The sequence below is a fragment of the Anas platyrhynchos genome, chromosome Z, assembly GCF_047663525.1.
Source record: "Anas platyrhynchos isolate ZD024472 breed Pekin duck chromosome Z, IASCAAS_PekinDuck_T2T, whole genome shotgun sequence".
Lineage (NCBI taxonomy): Eukaryota > Metazoa > Chordata > Aves > Anseriformes > Anatidae > Anas > Anas platyrhynchos.
The window spans coordinates 52226139-52240679 of NC_092621.1; the positions used below are offsets into that span (position 1 = coordinate 52226139).

Below are 14541 nucleotides of genomic sequence, written 5' to 3' on the forward strand. Positions count from 1 at the left end.
TCTAGCAGGTTTTAGATCAATGGAAAGCAACTGGTGTCTCAGGAAACAGGGAGAATATCAGTTAGCTTACACATGAAGACTACTAACATGCCTGCAGAAACACTACCTTGCACAGCGTTGGTCAAGTCATATCACATACTTCTTCTGAGCAACAGCATCCTATTTACTTTGTAGAGAGTTTTCACAAATTCCAGGGACGACAGTAGAAGTGTTACTACCATTTTGTCTCCTACCCTAGGTATAACAACCAGTACCAAGAATGAGCAAAAACCTCAAGAAATAAATAAAGGGATCTCCATATGCTTCTTTCTTTTTCTTGTAGGTGCAATGAGGTCTATTTCTGGCTAACAGGAAGGAATCCAACAGATGTTTCTTCCTTTATTACTCAATCCATCCTCACAACTTGTTCTATCTTTTCTCCACTCTGGGCAAGTCTTTCAGTATCACTTCAACCCTATCACAGCAGGCTGGCCAAATCCATACAAAGACTGGCAGCAACATCCTTCTCCCAGCTGCCCAAGTTCCTGTCTCCATCCTGTTCAATCTCAATTTTGCCTCTGCACATTCAGTTCAAGCACAAAAAAGCTCAGGACCAGAAAGGAGCACAATGAACAGCAAGTTGACACCCCCACAGAGCACAACCAGTGACGGAATAAACATCTTCCTCTGTTCCACTGGCCACAAAACTTTTCTTAAAATGCTGCAGGAAAAGGCCAAAAGCCAAAAATCCATACACCAGTGGAAGAGAGCTGCAGAGAACAAGGGCATCATTAGTGCCCTAGGGCCTTGAAACAGTGGGAAGTTTGTTCAGTAAACTTTGAGGTGAACAAGCCCTGCACTTGTTCTGGCAGTCCTTGCCAATCTGATGCAGGAGAAAAGTTCCCATCTGATCCCACATCTGATAATTAGCTAAATGCTGACCACAAGAAATAAGACACACCAACAAGTACCTGAGAGTTTTAACAAGTATTGGCAAGCAGTGTGGCCACTGACAGCACTTCTGGGAAGCCAAACTCTTGGGAAAGCAACAACTAGCTCTACGTTAGGGAAACAAAGAACACAGCTGGGTAAGGAATGTGGCTCGGGAAGGGCTGCAAGGAAGAAGCATTAATCTGATACTTGAGATTTAGGAGGTGGGCATGCAGTATTACTCCTACAGGGCACAAAGCCAGGGAAAAAGGCAGAACAGGGAGGCATCCCTGTGAACCCTGACTATAACTACAAAAGCAGAGGCATCTTCTGTTCAGCAGTATGCAGACCACAATCTTGCATCCTTAACATGGACGCTACTCTTCCAATTCACCTTGCAATTGAAGAGTTTATGCATTAAAGCATCACCTAAATTTGCCCTGTAGTCACTGCTGGCTGGCTGGCTGCCCAGTCAAACAACAGTCAAAGGAAAGGGTATCATATTCCAAAAGAGTGGGGTCCAAACTCCCTCACCTCAACAAACAAACAAACAACACAAACAAACAAACAAACAACACAAATCCCAACTTAAAACACAACAGAAAGGCTATTCTGCTCCAAGATGAGGCTTCCAGGATTCTGACATTCCCTGGTTTTCCCTAAAAATGGTAGCCATAAAACACTAAGACGCAATAGCAACGAGACAGAAACAGCAACAAAGGTGAAGATTGATACTCTTAGGGATTGTGCTTCTGCCATGGTTGGAAGGCTGGAAAAACATACTTTATGAATTGCTTTTTTTGCTATTCATACTTTTTACTTTGTTACAAACTAAGAAATGGATTTAAAAAAAAACAAACAAACAGGGGTAGCATGTCTAAGCATATGTAAAGCATGCCTCTTCCCTAAAGTAGAAGAGGGAGCCGAGTGTTTCTAGGGCTTACTGGATCACAGTAACAATCCTGTGTCACTGGCACCAGCTGAGAGAATTTTACTTAAAAGCCTCCTTGCTTCCACACAGGTCTCCTCTTATTCTGGCAGTATGTGAAATTGCTGCAGCAAACCTGCTAAAGATCCTCTGCACCCTTCAAGATTTCCTCTGACAAGCAGCATAGAAGAAACACACCCTGATTTTGTGTTACATATTTTGAAAAAGTGTACAGGAATAGGAAGGGATTTACAGTTCTTAAACAACAGTCCCAGAGACACTACTTAGTCAACCCCTTTTGTACCCTACTTAGCTCTGGCAAAGCATGCAGGTGTATTTAAATTCCAGTTTCTAGATGAGACAAAGTTCTTTTCCACTGGCAAAGGCTAAAGTTCAGAAAAAGCTGGAACAGGGTAATGGGTGTTTCACTTAGCAGTTCATGCAGTCAGTGCTCCATTTAATTAAATGTAATGAAGATGTTGACATAGCATGCACTGGGAAATTTTAAAAAATCTTCTAACTCTGACTCTGCATGTGTTTTGTGATGTGTGCTGTTATTAATGATAGATACTGTTTGGTTTGCATAATAGTGAAAACTGTGACTATTGAGCTTCAAGGGCAGACATGAACGGTGCTGCTTTCTACATTTCAAGAGCTGCTTACCACTAAAAAGGAATGATCTTGTGCAATGGCAGCATGACTGAGAAGACACTGGAAGCCACATCCAGATCTGTTTAGTTTATCACTTGCACTTAGTACTGTGTTATTCCTGCAATTCATTATCCTTAATCAGTAAAATTAAAAAACTATTATTTTTGAATTACTGCACACAGTTGTGATACAAATAAATTTATGAGGCTCCAAGTCTGCTAGCCATATGAATATAGAGTGGTACTCTGCTCTACAACACAGTTAGGCCAGAGGGTTTTGTTTTGTTGCTTTTTAAAGAGCTACTCAAAAAAGCAACAGTATTAGCCAGGGCAATTTAGAGCAAGTATTTTATAAATTCCCAACAAGCTTTTGCTTAAGGGTGAAGTAATAATGTGAAACCATTTATCCATCTTTTGAGTCGTATTGCTTTATGGCTTTAAGACAATTGGCTACATTCATGGATTTCTCCAGTTTATACAAGGAAGGCAGTCCACCACCTCCACAGCTCTTGAATACAAGCAAACATGCATAACCTCGGTGCTTATACAAGCAGTGCCTCTCCACGTATGCTTTCTCCTTAGCTGATGATCACATTGCAGGTAATACTTGTTCCTCTGTTTTCTTGTGTTCAGTCACACGATTTTTGTGCTTGACTTGCTTTCAACTCTTTCTTACTGAAAGTGACAGTGGTCTTTTAATATTATGACTTGAACATACAGACCCTGGGAATCCATTGCCCCACACCCAAGTCAACAGAGCTAACTCTTCACACTGCAGTACTGGAAACCCTTATCTTTGATACATATTGCCACAACATGATAGTACCATTAATAAAGCCATACAATCCTTCTGGACTGAGAGTAATACAAATTTAAGTTCTGCTTCTCAAAAGGACTGTGAAAGAACACACAAATCTTGGTAGGTAATTCATCCACTACTCCTACTAACAGTTTGAAGTCTTTCAATATACACTTTTAATTTTTACTGTGTAAGACAGCAAAACTGTTAAGCCACAGTGTAACTGCTAAGTCAGTGTAAAGAGTAAATAAGGAAGAAAAAAGAATAACCACACAACAGCAAATAGTCGCAACACCACTATCCCTATTTTTGCAAGAAGACAAATACTTGTAAATTATCAGGAGTGCAAAAGAACAATTTACCACAACAGCAATCTTATCATTTTAAGAAGAGTTGGACACCACAAACTACTCAATGCCCTTATGTTATGCAAAATAGAGAGAAGTTGCAGAGGTGATCAACACTTGTTGATCTTTTGTGTCTCTCATTTGAAAAAAAAAATGTTTTACATCTAGTTAGATTAGGATACAATAAAAACCGGTTCCTTACATATCTAAAAATCACACAACATGCAAGTAGGGTACAAAGAACAGCATTAAAAACAAAACAAAACCACCAATGACTATAAGAAAGCCTGCACTGCTGACTCTTTGCTGAGATGGACGCAAACACCTTCTTACACTACTGCCCTGAGAGAAGCATACAAGCATTAAAGTGGCTGTTATGCTTTCTAAGGACAATGTAGTTGCCAGTGATGACCTGCCTCAACCTTTCAGTATCTACCCTCCTTAAACTTCACTTCCGCAGAAAGTACATCAAGCACCCAAAACACATCCAGGATATACAGTTGAACACTTCGGATATGCTTGCTGCTACCCACATAGAACTGAGTCACACAAATTCAAATATATTTGCAACTTTTAATGAATGGATCAATCTAGCAGAACAAAAGAAATGTTCTAAGAAAGGCCCCTTAGGGAGCAATTTCTGCACAAAAAAAAAAAAAAAAGTATCAGCAGAAGATCCACTGTGCTCTTGTCCCAGAACAGTTCTATTCAGACATGCACTCTGCTATTACAATTTAGGTACCCTTTTTCCTTTTCTCCATTTTTATAATGCTCAGCAATGGACGAGAGGAATTCTGTTATACCCTCAAATCTCCACAAGCCATCCAGCTCCCTACCTTCTTCCAACTATGATATTAATCCAAAGACAAAAACAAAACTTTTCTGCAGCCATTTCAATTATACTGTATGCTGTATGCCTTCCAGCCTACAAAACAAGTCCATAACAATATGAGGCAGCATTTTGACAGTCACTCACCCCATCCCTAATTCAATTTTGTATCCCAAGTGAATTAACTTGATCAGAGCCCACGTGTAGATTATTTATACACAGAAAAACAATCAAAATCCAACTACGCCTTGTATGAGCCCCTCTTATTGGCTCCAACAGGACATAACAGAACCTCTGACATAGACATGCATTTCCAATTATTGGGACCAGTCTTTTATGTAGCTTTATGTATCACCTGCAATTTGCAGGCCTAGGTCACAGACAACTTGTTTTATTCCCTTTTAAAAACCAAAAATAAATGATGTCATAAGAGCCTTTGCCATTACCTTGATCTACAGCCAACTTCCTAATGAAAAAAAAAAAAAATAATTAAATCAGGTTATTCCTTCCTCAAACAATGCTGAAAATGTTAACACTATTATTATAACACCTGTACTCATATGACTAGCTCCCCAGTGGGTGGCTTCTATTATTGTCAAAGTGACTTAACCACTAACCCTGTTTAAAGATGATCAAGCTAATTGGGACAAATTCTGCCTTGGTCTCTGGCTGCAATACAAATCTAGGTAACTGAGTCAACCTCATAAGGTGTTTTTGTTAACAGATTCATCTTCTTTTATTTACTTTAGGAAGAATTTATATTAAAGATTATAAAATCATATTCTTTACTTGAATTTTTGACTTCTGCACTTGAAATTTTTAACTTCACTAATCATGACTTTGAGCTATGGGATAAGCAAAAAAGGTGTAAGTGTACCATTTTTCCCAAATTCAAATACTGTCCTTCTGTATGTCTCAACACCATTATTACTATTAAAAGATTGCTAATACACAGTGAAGAGTAGGACAGCCACTAAAAATTATTCCCTACTTCTTGAAAGTCAGCAGCTGATTTTTTTTTTTTTTTTTTAGCAATTAAAAAGCAGAATACAATCACAAGATGTACTCTGCTTGTTGGATTAGCTTAAGCTAGCATTAGCAAAAATAAAAGCTCAGTTAGTAAGTCTCCATCATACTGTTCCAGACAACCCTTTTACAAAAGGCAGTCTGAGAGCAGCTGGTCAAAATCGTTTGATAAAGATTCTGATTCTGACCCCAGAAGTGACTTGCTTAACCACAAAAATATTATTCACTTCTCTCTTTTTCTTCAACTAAGTGTTTCTATGCCAATTATTTTTTTTCTTTAAATTCCTTTCTGCCGTTTTCTGAACTTTCTTCTTATCTTTCGATTTATCATTTCACACTTTTTTTTTTTTCAGGAGAGAAATGAAAGAAAGGAAGATGGGAGACCAGAAATGCTACAAAATGACTACTGATAGTATTCAGAACATCCCCCCCCATTTTGCCAGTAATGAAGGAAAAAAGGAAAAAAAAAAAAAAAAGGTTTTTACCAAGAAACAAAACAAACACAAACAAATCCATCAAGAACCTGGCAAACTTCTGGATTTTTCCCTCCTTTTCTAATACCTCTCATGCCAGTTCCCTGAACATCTGCAGATCTCAAACTTTTCTTTATATTCACCTACATTCTCTACCCATTTAACGCAACTCATGTAGGAATCAACATTTTTTTTGCCCAAAGACCAATTCTCTTGATTGCAAGGAAGTGACACCCAAAACTTGCCTCTTAAGCTACCCATTAAAAAGTCTTAACACTTTCTATGATACCACACAACATTTTTTTTTCTAGAAGCCTCTTTTCTCTGTTCACAGCGCCCTTCCTCTCCTTCTTTCTAAATATCTTCTATGTACTTCCCTAGCACTAGGTGATCAACAGGTTTGAAGAAAAGTGTAGGAAAGAAACAGTTTCTCACTCTTGCAGATGCAGCCTAGTATCCGGAGGTACTGTTTGTGTCCTCTGTAGCAAGAGCAAGAATAATAGCTTTTATTATCGCTACAGGTCTGCATTTTAAGCTTAATCATATGGTTTCATTGAAGTTCTCCAACAGGACAAAGGGCTGTTTTTCAGGTGCATGGATGGAATTAGATGATTCCTTTCCCACTGGTTATCAATAGGAGTTCTACATTTGAAAATTTTCTGCAACTTAAATCTTTCCTAAGAAGTAAAGCCAGCACTGACATATTCCAAAGTCAACTGGTGACAGGACAAGTTAATGAGGTATGCACTGGTGAAGGTCATGACCCAAAACACCACGTTTATTCTTGGTTTTGATGCAACTTCAGATTTTTATTAATAATCAAATGAAGTTGCTTTTGGACAAGCTGCCTGCTGGTTTTCTTTCTTTTTTTTTCCTTTTTTTTTTTCTTTTTTGTAATCAATATATTAAGTGGCACCTTAGAAAATTAAATTCTTGCTCTGAGGCACCTCTTACCATTAGAGTCCTCCACTTCTTCAGCAGGAGTGTGGTTCTTGGAGGTGTGGTGGGCGTGTGAGGCTGCAAGGTTGACAATGCGGGGTCTTGGTAGTGTCAGTGCTTTCCCATGCACTTTCAAGGAGTGCTCTTTCAGCTGGCTGATTGTCATGGTGGAAAATGAGCAGGAGGAACATTTGTAGGCATGTTCACCTGGGTGAGCGAAATACAGGCAAGTCATCAGCTCACAAAAGAAACAAAATGGGGTCCCCATACTTCTCCTATTGAACTTGGAAGTAAAGTTCCCATGGATTCCTTCAGCACTAGATTGATCCCAAAGAGAACAAGCTACGTGCACCTCCTCGTTGGAACAGCCTGAAGTCTGTGGGTACAGACACCTGCTTTGGAACAAAGTATTGCTTTTGGACAACTGCAGATCCTTGTAAAGTGACTGATGTCAAAAAAACAGAGACCAGACTATTAGCATGCCTGTGTTGCATGGTATGAGAAGAAAACAGACTCTGAGATGAAAATGGAGTCACTTAACTATAGCTTTCCAAACTTCTTTGGGAGCACAGCAGCTATAGAGAGTGAAATCACTTGTTTCTGCATGCAGCACGTTCAGCATCATTATTAAAGAAGAAAGAAGGATACTACAAAATGATATCAAAGGTTCCTCAGAAAACCAAAGACAAACAAACAAATGAACAAAGCAAAACAAAAAAAAAAAAAATTACATTTTCTCCTTATCAAAAATTTCCCATTAGGCAGGAATAATCTCCACAGAACTGGTAACAAAGTCAAAGTTGTTTTACAACAAGAAGTGAACATGGCAATACCAAGAACAGCGCATATCTGTAGGGCTATGTGTGTTATGAGAAAGCACTAAAAGAAGTGAAAGAAAAGAAGTAATGAACAGTAGTGAACTTAATTTTGAATACATTCCAAGCTACAGAGACAGCAAACAAGGGGAAACAAATCTTGATATAAGATTTGTTTTGCATTAAGCATGGAGGCAATTGGAACACAAAGTGAAACTCTCCCAACACAAACAATGTGATAGTAACAGTGCCAAGTTGTTGTTTTGGAAGTACCACTTCCATGTACACTGGCCACATATGAGCTGTATATAAAGAGCCACAACTCATATTGGAGTAAAATATTCATGAACAGTACAGCAGACCAAGGGCTCTGGTAATGAACAAGGCAGAAAATGTTTTCCATCTCTCAAATTTAGCAAATAGGATTCTCAAATAGCATCATTTCCAACACCACAAATACATGAACCAAAACAGCATGTGTAAACATGCATATTACAACAAGTCAGAATAAGCACACCTGAAAAAATCAGCAACCATCTTACAAAAAAAAATAACTCCCAACCCTCTCCTTCTGAAAAACTATGCTAATCATGGGGACAAAACATAAACTTAAAAAGACTCTTTTGGTACATCTGAAAATAGATCACGGACTCTGAAGAAGTAAAACAAGAAATTGTCCCATTTCTTCAAATGGTATTTCTCACCTGCATATTACATCAGTTATGTATTACCTTTATACAAGCAGAAATAAAGCACTTTTTGGATAGCATGTACAACAAGCTGCTTAATGGAACACAAGAATGCAATGCCACAAGAAACTCCCAAAGTATAAGATACCAGCAAGATTCAGATATAAACCTTCACAGTTTAAGAAATTGCCGGACAATGGTAGGCACCAACCATGAATTTATAAGCATCACAAGACATTCAAGGAAAGACGACGATTACATATTAAGAAGGCTGGACACAACTAACAAATATATGCGCTATCCATCAATAAGAGTTCAGGTAGACTTCAACATGAAAGGATGTAGTAGCTTCTAGAGGCAAGACTACAGTTTGACTCAACATAAAACTTTGCATGTTTTCAACTGCCAGTTTTGCATTTCATAAAAAAGATTGTATAAATATACATACAAATACATACATCTAAAATTTTCAGGGGGCAGTAGGGGAGAGTACTCTCAGCACTTGATATATACTTGGAGCATTACGTTTCAGATTATGTAGAATGTAAACAGGGCCAATACTCTTCCACTTCAGGATCTGGGATTTTAGTGAATTTTAAAAGATCTCCAGGAGACTAGATAAATGAATAAAGGGGCACGAAATTTCTACTTCTAAACAAACTGATAATGAGAAGATTGACAACAGAGAAAAAATGTTAACAAAAGAGGTTCAGAGAACCACTGTGTCACTGAAAAACTGGGGGAGTCTGAGGAGAAGTCTTCATAGAATGTTTATTCACTATCATATATTTCTGAAGGACTGACTCAATACACAACAAAGCAAATCTCTGACTGAAAAACATCTGAGCAATTTTCTGTGATGTGAAAATTTGGTAGAAATGGACTGAGGCAGAAACAGATCATAAGCCTCTGAAAACCCTATTACACAAATCATTGTGCAAAACACTATCTAGGCAACCATGAAATTGTGTTCTTGTATGATGCAAAACATGGCCCTTCGAGGAGTGTCCACTAATCAAGTTCAATAGCATGAATTCATACTAAGTAAATCAATAACCTACATGAAGAGGAGTGTGAAGTAAATATCAGTTGCATGCAAACTTCAGATCTAAAAATCTGGCAGGTTTGAACACGGTAACACAAAGAAGCCCAGCTTTACAATAGCGTAGAGAAAACATTTTATGGTTGGGGAAGATGAAGAAATATGTCATCTCTGTACAGGATGTGGGATTCTATAAACTGAAACTGCTGCATGTAGTTGGACTGCCTTGGAAGCAGAGAATGCCATAGTCATATACAGCATGAGGTTGGCAACAGACAAGCTAATCCACAACACCCATCCAAGTACAGAGAAGGGTCCTGGCAGAAGCTCTGTGAGATCTGAAACCAGTGTAGGAAATGGAGTACAAGAAAGACCAACAATCCCTCCTACATTTTGTAGACAAAAAGTGTCTTGGATCAAGGGTGAAAATTACCTTTATTAAAAATTATCAGACAGTTATGAATTCCTCTTATCTCTTCTCCCCATTTTCACATCTTCCTCCTCCATACCATCTTGAATATAACATGATGTGAACAAATAATAAAGAAATGTACTTCTAGACCCTTGTTATCTGTGCCAGTAGCTTCTGCATGTGAGTTGGAAACAACTTATCTACTTTGCAGTCTTTTAGATCAGCCAATAGTATGTCATATGTATCAGAGTGGATGTCTGGACAGTGGTTTGGGGTTCATTTTTTTGTCTGTCATCCAGGAAGATGCAACAATTGCAGACAGAAACAGCGGTTCTTGCCTCCAGTTTTCTGATAACTTTTCAATGCATGATGCATGACACTGCCAAGAATCTAGGGCCATGGAGTGAAGACAAGACACCTACCAGGATATTTTGAGGATCAAGTTTTTTAAAAATCCCATGTGCAATACTCTGTGGTGACCTATCCTGTATGATATATCACCTTCCCAGTTCTTGTTTAATAGAAGCACGTTTGCATGCTCACTTGTACGGATTCTGTACTGCAATACAGAGAACTCCAAGATAAATTTCCATGTGCAATAATGGAATGATGATGTTCTCAATCTGCTGAACACAGACTTGAATCCCAAAACTTCCAGTGTTTGGCTTTACCATGAAAGCCAGCTTAAGAATCCACCAAAACCAAGATTCAGTTCACAACTGTTTTCCCACTTAAAACACAAACATAAATACAAACATAATAGAGCAAAGTTGAGACAGTGGTATAAGCTGACTAGATTTTCCTGGAAACAAGCAGGCATAATAAGAACAAATCATTTACTAAAATGAAACCAGAAGAAAAGGAAAAATTTCTAGAAGTACTCATCACAGTTTTATAATTTTTTTCTTTCTGAAAATGTTATCCAAATTTCTACTGATTCCAATAGGTGCACAGGTTGGCCAATCCTGACTTGCTGTTGAAATCTTACCCAAATCTGGTGACAAAACACGTGACTCGAACCAGCATTTCTCATCAGCAACAAGAATACATGGGCCATTTCTGCTGCTGCACTGCAAAACTGGGAGAGAAAACTTACCAGCATGAGCCTTGAGTATATGGGTTTTCAGGCGGCTATTATATGAGGACTTGAATGGGCACAACTTGCAACGGAACGGCTTATGATGTCCATGATGGGTCTGCATGTGACGATCCAGACTTGAAAAGAGAAAGGCAAAAAAGGGAAACACAAAAAGGTAAATAATTTCAACTATTCCTTCAGATGCAAGGCAAAACAGTTACAGCAATAATTAAATAAGAGCCAAACCAGGCTCAATTACAGTTTCTCATACAATCTCTTTAAATTCAACAGGTCTACCTACAGATAAAGTAGAATCTAATTTGAGGAAAAGGAGCAGAGCTGACACCAATTCTGTTATGCAGAAAGCAAGCCTCTTAAATAACTTCTAGTGCAAAATTAGTATAAATTAAATTATACCTGATTTAGACTTCAAGGACCAGTTGAAAGAAACAAGTAGCAGATTAAAACAGTAGAATTATCATTACAGAATATTTTTCCTTGGAAACATTTTTCTGGAAGTACGCCCCCCTTTGTCCTCTTGAAAAAAAAAAAAAAAAAAGAAAAAAAAAAGAAAAAAAAAAAGAGAGAGAAAAAAAAGAAAAAAAAAAGATATTTTTGACCAGCTTTAATGAGGAAGCCTTTTGGTTACAGCAGCAAAAGCAGATTAGAGATCCTGCTCTGGGGAGGGTGCCAGCAGGCTGCAGTTGATGAGTTCCAGGATTAAAAGGCAACAGAGTTTCAGGCAGAACAGAGTGGGATATGCTGCACAAAGCTCAACAAGAGAAGAAGGGGTGGCTAAGACCAGCCTCTACTTTCTTCAGGGAAACTGGAAGCTACTGACAGCTTGATAACCAGGGTGTGATCAGAACCTGCTCACCTGCTCTCTCTCCACAGCTTCTTTTAACAGTTCAGTAAAATTTAGATGGGGGGAAAAAAAAAAGAAAGAAAGAAAGAAAGAAAAAGGACATTTCCACAGTCTTTAACAAAAGATCAAATTCATTCTAAAGTCCTGCAGAGCTCTGCAGTTTCTATGCTGTGTCTCACAGTCAAGAGTTCACAGTCTCCAGGTGGTAGGCAAGTAGCTTCAGCTTGTGTTGTAAACATTTCTAGTACAGCCTCTTCCCTGGAAACATTAATGTTTTGTGATCTAGTTTTCGCTTGAGTCTCCTTACACATGGCAATGGAACAACAAGGTAGTTAGAGAGAGCTGTAGGAGTAGTAATTTGACAGAACTGTCCCCCACTTGCCACCTTATTCTAAACATATTTTAGGCTTATTTCTTTGTTTTACCTAAATCATCACGTTCTGCTTTACTGAACATCAACATGGAATCAAGCGCAGGCTGTTCCAGCCCTCTTTCACTACACAGATTGTCATGGGATCTTGAGTCCCACACTGACAGAGCTTAAACCAGAACATCCCTGTTTACAAGACCTAACACTAAAGTCTGTGTCTTCAAAAATCTGATGGTTGGAAAAAAAAAATTAGAAATAAACTTATGTCCCTCTCAGGGCCACTTCAAATAAAAAAAAATAAAACAAACCCAGGATGAAGTTTGCAGCATGACAAACTGTACAGCTTTTCCAGGGAAATAGGAAAAAATGTCTCAATATGCAGACTGGACCCACTTCTTAGGGACATCTGCTGCTTCATTGGGACCCCAATTAAAGATGTGAAGACAAAGCTTCCTACTCTGTCTGATGCAGCCCTCAGGTTATTATCCATTATTGATTTTTCAGGCTAGTAGCACTGAAGTTTCAAAGTCTAAGGGCAATCAAGAGAGACTTCAGAGCCTTGTGCCAACTGGTTAAGGGATCAGGAGCACAAGTAGCATTCTCCCCTACCCCTCCAGTTGCAGGGAATGATGAGGGGAGAAACAGGAAGAATCAGCAGGTCAATACCTGGCTATGAGCCTCGTATCACTGGCAGGACTTTGGATCATGGGTTGTTGTACAGGATACCAGGTCTGCTGGCAACAGATGGGGTACACCCATCTCAAAGGGGGAAAAGAATTTTTGCACAGGAGTTACCAAAGTTCACTGAGGGAGATTTAAAGTAGATTTGAAGGGGGAAATGGATAAAACCAGGCTCACTAGAGACAAGTCTGAGGTCAACATACCAGTGGTTGTGGGACAGTGTGCTAGCAAGGTCCTATGGTCTGCCATCCCAGCAATGTTAGGGGATGGAGAGCCATGTGACAGAAAAGGCACAAGAGATATTGTTGATGGGTGACATCACTGAAGTGCCTGAGAATGGTCATGTAGTAATTAAAACTTCTTCCCCCCAAAAGGTGACAGAATCAGTAGCCCAATTGAAGTGCATCTACACCAATGAACACAACATGAGCAACAAACAGGAAGAACTGGAAGCCACTGTGCAGCAGGAAAACGAATATAGTTGCCATCACAGAAATATGGTGGGATGACTGGAGTGCTGCAAAGAATGGCTATAAATTCTTCTGATGCTAAAAGGAGAGTCAGTGGTGAGCCCTGTATGTTAGGGAGTGGTTTGACTGTCTTGAGCTTCATGATGGTGAAAACAGAGTTGAGTGCTTATGGGTAAAAATCAGGGGGAAGGCCAACAAGGCAGATGTCATGGTGGATTTCTGTTAAAGACCATCCAACCAGGCTGACGAAGCTCCTGGAGTGCATGGAAGATAACTTCCTGACTCAGCTGATGAGTGAGCCAACAAGGGACGGCGCCCTACTGTACAATTTGCTTGTGCACAAAGAAGGACTTGAGGGTGATGTGAAGGCTGGAGGCTGTCTTGGGCATAGTGATCACAAAATGATAGTTTTCAATTCTTGGAAAAGTAAAGAAGGAGGTTAGTGGAACTGCCACCCTGGACTTCCAGAGTGCAGACTTTAGCCTGCTTAGAAGAGTGGTCGGTGAAGTCCCTTGGGAGGCAGTCCTGAAGGGCAAAGGTGTCCAGGAAGGCTGGACACTCTTGAAAATGTAAGTCTTAAGTGCAAAGGGGTTCCCATACCCCTGAGCTGGAAGATAGGGATAGGAAGCAGAATGAAGCCCCCGTAATCCAAGACAAAATGGTTAGTGACCTGCTACACATCTTAGACACATACAAGTCTATGGGGCCAAATGGCATCACCCGAGGGTAATGAGGGAGCTGGAAAAAGTGTTCACCCAGCCACTTTCCATCATTTATCAGCAGTCCTGGCTAGCCTGGGAGATGCCAGTTGGATGGAGGAAGCAAGTGTGATGCAAAACTCCAGGAAAGGCTCGAAGGAGAATCCAGTGAATGTACTGGTCTGTCAGTCTGACCTCAGTGCCAGCAAAGATTATGGAGTAGATCATCCTGACTGCCATCATATGGCACACACAGGATAACCAGGTGATCAGGCCCAGTCAGCAGTGGTTTATGAAACTGTGGCTAACCTGATCTCGTTCTGTCACAAGGTGACCTGCTTAGTAAATGAGAGAAATGCTGTGGATGTTGTCTACATAGACCTCAGGAAAGCTTTTGACCCTGTTTCCCACAGCATTCTCCCGGAGAAACTGGCTGCTCATGGCTTGGATAGGCATATGCTCTGCTGAGTGAAAAACTGGCTGGGTCCAAAGAGTTGTAAGTGGAGTTAAATCCAGTTGGC

General features: G+C 39.6%; 1 protein-coding gene across 9 annotated transcripts in view; it reads right to left on the reverse strand.

Annotated features, from left to right (window-relative positions):
* ZNF462 (zinc finger protein 462) overlaps positions 1-14541 on the reverse strand; it is a 97490-nt gene that overhangs the window by 29766 nt on the left and 53183 nt on the right. For 7 of the 9 annotated variants that reach the window (XM_072031725.1, XM_038169971.2, XM_038169966.2 and 4 more), the window contains 2 exons: positions 10955-11073; positions 6916-7107 (listed from right to left, as the gene is read on the reverse strand). In XM_072031725.1, the coding sequence (XP_071887826.1) occupies positions 6916-7107; positions 10955-11073 (311 nt within the window). The remainder of the gene's footprint in view (positions 1-6915; positions 7108-10954; positions 11074-14541) is intronic. The other 2 variants (XM_072031730.1, XM_038169970.2) reach the window with 1 other exon arrangement.